This window comes from Acipenser ruthenus, chromosome 28 (genome assembly GCF_902713425.1).
Source record: "Acipenser ruthenus chromosome 28, fAciRut3.2 maternal haplotype, whole genome shotgun sequence".
Classification (NCBI taxonomy): domain Eukaryota; kingdom Metazoa; phylum Chordata; class Actinopteri; order Acipenseriformes; family Acipenseridae; genus Acipenser; species Acipenser ruthenus.
The window spans coordinates 20,879,510-20,888,307 of NC_081216.1; the positions used below are offsets into that span (position 1 = coordinate 20,879,510).

The window sequence follows — 8,798 nt, forward strand, 5'->3', positions numbered from 1 at the left end:
AAGAATATTTTGAATACTAAAGAAGTTCCCAGTTTGTGTTGTCATGTTGTTTCCTGTTTTCTTGACTGCTCTGTTATTGAGAGGTGACACCAGTAAGCAGGGCTAGGCTACAGAATAAGTTCATCAGATGAAAAAAGGATTGTCTTTTTGTTTTTAAACAGTAGAAACCGAAGGCGTGAAAGGTCTCCAGCTCAGGCTTTAGAGAGGACAAAAGCTCGGCAGGGCAGAACTGATCTCTGCCCACCACTCCTGCAATAGACGTCCGCTAAAGAAACAGTGTCACCGAGTTCCTGCCCTTTTGAGTGTGCTCCCTTTGTCTGCCTATTACACGACTTAACAGGACAATAGCAGGTAGAATGGATGAAGGCTGGTGCAGTGCATCTCCGCTGACCTTTCTATTCGGCTTCACGGGCGGATAGACCAGGACCCCCGCTCCCTTTCATTGTGGGGGAGAGCCACCGAGCCCACCACACTGCACTGCTGGAGGGGGATCAGCTTCCTGGAGCTGAGGGGAAGGGATGCTTTTTCATCGTACCACACATTGCGGATAAAAAAAATAAAGAGAGGAAGAAAAAAAAAGGAAGGTGGGAGGTGACAAATGTGTGTCCCTTTAAGGCGTACAGAAATATGTCCTGTTTAATTAGAGTGATGGTACGTGGAATGTCTTCGGAACGTTCTCCTTCTCACACACACACACACACACACCGTCTTGGCCCAGATCTATAAATCTTTTGATGAAGAGAGGCTACAGTTGCGTTCAAGCGAGGCACAGCAGAAATCTAAACTAATGCACAGGCATCATTTTTATTCAGACTTTGTAAAAGAAGTCACATACAGTACTAGACATCCTTGCTATCTCCTTTGCATTGGGATTTTTACATTACACAAATATGCAGTTCCTAAAAGCACCAAACAAGACTGCATACTTTCAGCGAGATGCAGCTTGCCTTAGAGTGGTTAGCTGGTAAAACTAGTGAATTTAAGACATTGAATTGACCACATTATTTCTATGAATGACGTGAGTACTTTGGAAGCAAGCACCTGCTGCTGGAAAGCTTACAGCAAACAAACGCAAGCAACTAATTAGATAGTGTACAGGACGCTAACATGTTAATGATACAATTGTCTCTAATTGAACTGTAATGGACCAAGCACCTGTAACTGAATAATACAATAATACAAAGCAAGACTTTAGTTTTCACCTTCAAATTAGTACAACTAAACAATTGGGCTATTCCCTACACAGGAGGTGTGTAGAATAGCTTTCAAAAATAACACAAATTGGCATTCTGTTTAAAAAACTGCTCTTCTCATTTCATAAAAATTATAGCATGTTGAATCTGCAGTTTTATCTGAGCCCCCCTTGTTTAACAGATAATAACCATTAGTTATAGTTTAGATGTAATAATTGTTTGACTTAAGCAAGTTAGAGAATTGCTTGTTTAGGTGAAACAGGGACTTGCTGTAATATATCTTATCCTTGGAACGTACAGCCAAAACTGTTACAGTATCCAGAAACTCGGCAAATATTTCACAATGGAGGGACCGATTTGAATATCACACCCACATGTTTGTAAAAGACAGGGAGCCACTGAACAAAGTGATATATGACGTGCCAAACCTCAAAGAGAATGTTTTCTGGCATTCAGCAAACACGTCCATATGAAATGCAGCTTCTAGAGAACAATGGCATCAGCAAGCCCACTGTTTGCTAATTAGCTCTGTGCAGTCTGCTTAACCCTCTCACAGTACAGAAACCTCAAGGGATGACAGACAGCTACCAAGGTATTCAAAACAAATCTTCTACCTGGGCAGCTCTCATACCTACGCCTTAACCCCAGCAGATAAACCGATGCTGTGGGAATATCAATGGTTTTAGCACACCTGTAAAAAAAACAACTGAACACTCAGCTTCTTGTGTTTTATCTTCATAGTTTATTCTGTTTTTGAGCATTACAAACTTTATACAAGGATTGTTGTCTGATAAATAAGTGGCATTATAACGTTCTATTCTAGGAAAAGAAAAGTTATTACAGCCAACGAATCTAGATTCCATTGCATAATGATTTTCAATATACAGTCATTTTACAAACTTATAATGGCATGGAGATTCATACATTTGCACTGTGAAAGGGCACATGTCTTTGTCAGAAACCCTATTTCAGATTAGTTGGTGTGTGTTTTTGTCTTTTTTCAATACCAGTACATTAAGGTTAAAAGGATACAGAAATTCCTTTCATTTGTGGAGTTGGAAGAACAGCAAAAAACAGCAAATGTGTGTTTTGTATCACTAGGCAGGGCCTGTATCTCACGAACATTACACTGGTAAGTAAGTCTGTATAACATGTCATAATTGCTTGCTAGTTCAGAAATGCTGTTTAGTCATCAGAAAGTTGGTTTGAAAAGCTTTTGGCTCTAGAGCAAGTCTGAAACTTTCTCATGTTTTACATTTCTCTGTGGTTTCACTGCAATTAAAATCTAATTGCCTTCACCTTGTCTAGCTGGGCAGTGGAGAGTTACGTTTACTTATTGGTCTGCTAGGCCCCTAGTTATAAACAGAACCTCTGAGTTAATGTCAGTTAAGATTATTCTTTTACTGCATGAAATTATTAGGAGTATTTTTAGATTCTTGATAGTTCCCTTGTTGTTTTTAATGAAATGAAGAGGGAGAGTAAACCAATATTGCATCACAGTTCAAAGTCAGTTTGTTCACGGACAGGTGGTAACCCCCACTACCTGTCAGCTTGCAGCTTTCGCAAAGCTTGAAAAGCATATTGTTAGCAACCAGAATCTCCCTCACACAGCTGTCTGTTCTGTGCCCTGCCCATGGCCGTGCTTCAGAAATGAAAATTGTTTGACCGACAGTTTGTGCTTGATTGCACCATGGAGGTGCAGGAAGTCTGTGTTTTTGTTCAGTCAACTCTTTGGCTCTGGCTCTGGGAAACATTAATACCAAGAGCACATGCAGAATGTAATTATAGGAAACCACTAATATAGCCTGGATTCATTATTGTGAGAGAGTAGAAGAATACGTTAACAGAGTAATAATGCCCTATGACTCGCTCTCCTTGAGATTCTTGTGAGAAATGCTATCTAGCACGGCTCTTTTTACTTTCACAGTTTAACAAATGAACCTCTGGTTTTGTGGAAGTGCTAATGTATTTTACTGAATTGTGGTAAAAGATGATCTCACACATAGAAAATCGCCATTTGCACAATTTTGAAAAAAAATAAAAAACCACCAGGTACACTATTCAAAAATAAATAAGAAATGCATAGGTTGTGTATGTCTGGTCTGGTAACCAGAATCTAGCCTATTGTGTTTATTGACGTAAATTCACCTACTATTATGTAGTTTTTGATGTGGGTAATTTAGCAAACTCTTTAATGATATGTTAACCTATTTTATGTTTTACTAAAAAAAAAAAAAAAAAAATTACAAATCAAAAGCTAATTGCTGTGTAAATCTCTGTGGAGTCTTGTTTTGTTCAACGCGAGTGTGCCAGGAGCCTTGGTTTCCTAGAATGAACACTGGGTTGAAAAACATGGGTAGCTCGCAAAGAGCCTCATTACAGTAAGCTGTGCTTTAATATGAGGGAGACGAGTTCATGAAACCAACACTACTGTTTTTTAACTGGGAGCCAATTGTTTTTTGTTCCATTCCTGCCTTTCATTCCCAGCGGTTTCTGGGATCTAGAGTCGAGTTGGTGTCTGACAAAAACAGTGAGCTTTTCTCAAAGCATCTGTACCTATTTTTCAGAAATATATTCTGGGCATGGCTGTCTCATTTAATTACCTCTCACTCTCTGCCTATTCACAGCCCTGCTGTCTCTGTGCCATGAGGGCTGGTCAGATTACTAATGAACACTACATTTTTTAAGGCGAATAAGAAAAGGTTAGTAGGAAACTTATGGGCAGCTACAGAGCCAAGGTACAATGCAGTGTCTGTTTTCTTTTAAAAGGGTTTTTAGCTGTCAGAAGGTATTAGGATTCTGTGATCTACTTTCTTTTCTGTCCCCTGATAATCTTTTTCTTTTAACTTCGAATGAACGCCAGCTTTTCCTTGGCTTTGTTGTGGGCTATGCAAAGCAAGCAGATGTAGGGTTGCTAAAAGGCAGCAGTTTGTTGAAAGCTTTAGGCTCTCATTGCACATTTAGCATGTCGAAGACCCTGCTAAAGCCAGTCTATGTGTGTTTTTGATATATTCCGAGGTGCACATGTGCTGCATCAAAAGACGGCAGCGTCTTATTTCATAGCCATACTGCAAATCCGGTGTGGCCAAAATCTTTAGGGAAATCTGCTGTGCATAAAAGGATACATTGATAACAGAAATGCACAGCTGCTGAGCTGTGGCAAACAATGTAGACTAAACTTCAAAACATTAACGGAGAACGTTTGAAGAATTGTATGCTAGTGTCTGTATTGCAAAAAGACAAAACTGAATAGATCCGAGCCTAATTGAGACAGAGTAAAGCGTTATATTATTGTGCAATATTTTTTATTTTTTTTATATAATTTTTTTTCACTACTGATGAAGTTATTCTAAGTGAAACACCCATAATGCTGAAGTTTCATAGATATGAAAAATAAATAAACTGCTTATCTGGTTTACTGGTTTATTAATTGTTGTTATTTCATTTGTCGAACCTGTAATTTGACTTCCTTTTGTAAATGTACACAATTTGATGGTGGCAGGACTTGCACATGTACAGAATGTTGTCTCGGTGTCAGAGTACTGCTTCTACACTTACAGTAAACTCAAAGGTAGCATTAAACCATAAGAACACCTGCCTTATTAGGTTTCTATTTAATCAGACCAAGATCTGCCTGAAGAGAATGATGTATCCAATAGAGCAGCTGCTTTGTGATGTCACAGAGTTCCAGACTGTACAACGAGCTTGTCGGTCCTCATTGACCTTATTTGCAGATTAGAAGCAAAGGCGCTCTCTGGACATCATTTCATCAGTATCCCTTACTTTTATCTGTCATTCCTGTTGCCCCGAGAGCCTCCTTTCTGATTAGCTGATACACTATGAGCAGGTACTCAGGTTACATTGACTTGGTATCAGTGTTGTTTTGAGTCACTATCTCTTTCAGATGCCTTAAAGGGCTGTTGGCCAAGGTAAGGAGACAGACACTGAGCGTTTGTCTTTATCTGGGGCATTTTAGAGGATTGGCTGTTTCAGAGGTGGAATTTCTTGCGAGTGTTGTGTAGCTCTGCAGTGTGTGTTAAGGATTTTAGATTTTGAAAGAGAGAATGCTTAAATTAGCTAAAAGTAAAATGCAGAATAATATTATAATTTATTTAGTTTTTATACGGCGTATAGTTTTATGGTACACAAAGATGTGCCTAAATAAAGAATGGCCATGTAAACAATATATATTTCATATGAAGGTTAAACCCACACCCACATGGAATACTACTTAAGACCATATGTAATTATTTTTATGTATGTTATATAACCATACATAAGCACCTAAAAGCAAGCAAATATATAGCACGTAGTGTATTGATGTGCATTATTACAAGCAGTACTGTGTTTACTCCACAGGAGAGGAAATGCTAGTTTTATTATTTAGTGAACACGTAACCCTCTGCAAAAAACAAAATGTGTCTTTGTTTAAAGAAGCTTTGGGCAAAATAGAAAGATTGATATTTTACAGTATGACTAGTTTGATATTGTATTGAGAGTACCCAAAATAACCCAAATTGCCTGTGAAAGGTAAAACGGCTTTTCTGTTTTTATGCATCATAACTGTTCCCCAAGTACCACACATCTGCATTACTCACGTCATGGGACATAGGGGGGGTATGTCTATCTCATCAGTCTACCTTTTTGTGTGACATTTAAAAATCAGTGTTTAAACAGCATGGTGCTAATGAATGTCTAAGCAGTATTTTCATAGATTACAATCAATGGGCTAAGCCTTATGTCTATACTCTGTTTTCTGTCGCATTTCAAAACCAAGAAGCAACAATTACTGCGCTTACAAGTGCTGAAAGCAAAATGAGGACTCTTCATGTGAAATTGAGCAGAAAACTGTTTACTGTACTTCACATGAAACATGCTCTGTTTTAATAGTGAGGTTTGTTAATTATATGTTTAGATTTCCTCAAAGTAGCCATGTTATTTATTCTTGTTTTATAGCATTTAATACCAAAATTATGGATTTGAATCTAATGTTGATTTTTTTTTAAAATATATATAAGTAATTACTGTTTTGAGAGGGTGTCGTGTCTTTTCTCATTCTTGGCCGATTGGGTATCTCCGTGGGGAAAAGTGGCTTTAGCAGGGGGTGGAAACTAGAAGTGTTTACCTGCACTGTAACCATTCCATCCAGTTAACATCTCATTATGTCATGACTGGTGAGAGATAATGAAAGGTGGATACAAACAGCCTAGCCTAGAGGGCAAGAATTCAAGGCACTGAGTTAAATCAATGAAAGGATGAGGAGTGTGGCTAAACAAACCAGCGCACTGTGGAGGCTCGGCAATTGAGGGTCATTCCCCTTTTACACTACAACAAAAACATCATCTTACCCTAGTTGTATATCTAAATACTGCCACTGAGGTCATTTTAAATTTGAGATCCAAGATTATGAAAATCAATCTGACAGTGCATGCGAGTGCCTTGCTTGTCTGTTTGTACAAATATGTAAACGCCAGAGAGGAACCTGTTTAGCGATTTTAAAGCATGTTCGTGTTTAGATCAGGGCTCCTCAACCCTGGTCCTGGAGGGCCGCTGTCCCTCCTGGGTTTTGTTCTAACTGTACACTAAATTGATTAAGCTTCTAATAAGCACTTAATCGGTCCAGTTAAGTAATTTGGGGTACAGTTGGAACAAAAACCAGGAGGGACACCGGCCCTCCAGGACCAGGGTTGAGTAGCCCTGGCTTAGATCAATTGAACAGGCCCCAGTAATTCTTGGTGGGAGTCGCTGGGTTTTCAATTTTGGTTGTGCTAAATAGGATATTTAAATTCCTATTAATGCTGACTTTTTCTGCCAACTGAGCAAGAAATATCTCGTTGTTGTGTATTTTTATGTACTGTATGCTGACTGTCGGTGTGTTCTACTTTGTTTGTAAGAGATGGCTCTTGTAAAGAGACATAACTTTATGAAAGCAACCCCTTAAAATATACTGTTTAACACAATTGCCTTAATTTGCAATGGTATGTATTTAAAAAAACAAAATCTACTGGTGCCACATAAAACACATCCATTCATAGGCCTGTTTGTTCACTGAGATTTCTGTATAGATATACTGGCATTGTCACTGCTTCCTTTCTTTGAACCCAACGTTCCTGCAGACTAATCAGTTTCTTTTCTTGTTTGGTTAAAGGGAGTCGTCACCAGGAAATCGCACATTGAACAAGAGAGAGAGTCCCTTGGAGAATACTCGAGAGTCTCGACTTATCTAATATCATCGATCTAACAAACTCCACATATAAATTAGCCTTGTAGAAGGCACCCGTAACTGGGTCGATTTTTTGTTTGTTAATAACAGCACTTGAAAGAAAACTTGCACTGCTGCTTCTGCTTTTAAAGGGCAGATTACGTGTGATTGGAAATTGAAGAAACTACCAACAGGATCACGGTTGGTTCACTTTAATTTAACATTTTAAGTTTCTATTAATAGCCTGGCTACTGATGGTAGTTCTGTAAAAGGTATTGTAGCCAAGCAGAGGCCTGTTCTAAATGGCCAAACCAACCCATCCTGAAATTGTAGAACCAGGTAATGATTTGTTAGTATTATCTTGTTTTATAGAATAAATTGTTATTTAAAGTTGTTACTGTTTGGTATTTATTTGACACTATTAATGAACTATATTAATCACTTGGAAGTCTGCTGCACTGCATTACACACGATTAACCACAGGTATGATTGCACTGCGTATGAATGTGGAATGGGGGTGAAGGGATTAATAACTACAGTATGTAAAATAATAGTTTTGACATCACAGAATTTATGGGATTAGTTGTTTTTTTTTGTTTTTGTTTTTTTTCGTTTCGTTGTCACCTTTACTGCATTGATTTTATAAAATGTTTTCTGTCAAGCTGGTTTTACACAGTCTGGGCTGGCAAATACAGTAAAAAAAAAAGTGAGCACCATACTTTTGAAAACATTGAAAGACTACTTTGTCCGAAGTTTTGAATGCTTTGTTTCTATTCACCTGAATGAAAATGAATCCCTCACTTAGTACTTCAGCGCCTGAGACATTATCACCACCCTGCTGTGTTATCCAGCATCTTTACTAGTCTATTATTTATGTTTGTATACAGTCGTGTGCAAATGTATTAGAACACCTCAAGATGTGTCATTTATATCCTTTATTTACCTGCCTGCATGAAAACCTGAGAATTTCTCCAATCCCAGTGCTTTTACAAGGTGAGCCACTGGGGACCTTGTTTTTTAAGGATCTGTTGTTAACAATTAATTTTCTGTAATTGTGCTATAAAATAAGGTTGCGATGTAAATCTGATGGTTGTTAATAATCACCATTTATATATATATAAATTGTGATTCCCAAACGCTTGGTTTGGGAATTACCAATGAATATGAAATAACCAAGTGCCCTTCCTATTGGTAACCTCTTCAAAATCAGTTAACATTTTATAATTTACAGTCAGACCTGTAGGACCTACTATAGTGGCTACAGTCAATCCTGCTCATAATGACCGCTCAAAGGTAACAATCCAACAAGCTGTCTTCCACATGGGAGATTCATACAAACTGGGATTCATCAAAGGGGTCTCTGTGGATCGCCTTACATTAAATCACTGTGTAAAGACCATTTT

The 8,798-nt window shown here is 38.1% G+C and overlaps 1 protein-coding gene across 2 annotated transcripts in view; it reads left to right on the forward strand.

The window, feature by feature from the left end:
* The window catches only part of LOC117435180 (uncharacterized), a 73,751-nt gene extending 65,962 nt beyond the window's left edge, over positions 1 to 7,789 (forward strand). The window contains exon 15 of one of the 2 annotated variants that reach the window (XM_034058199.3): positions 7,342 to 7,789. In XM_034058199.3, the coding sequence (XP_033914090.3) occupies positions 7,342 to 7,420 (79 nt within the window). In that variant the 3' untranslated portion in view covers positions 7,421 to 7,789. Of the gene's footprint in view, positions 1 to 3,820; positions 3,908 to 7,341 lie in introns of those variants that run through there. The other variant, XM_059003165.1, reaches the window with a different exon arrangement.
* Positions 7,790 to 8,798: the final 1,009 nt, after the last annotated feature.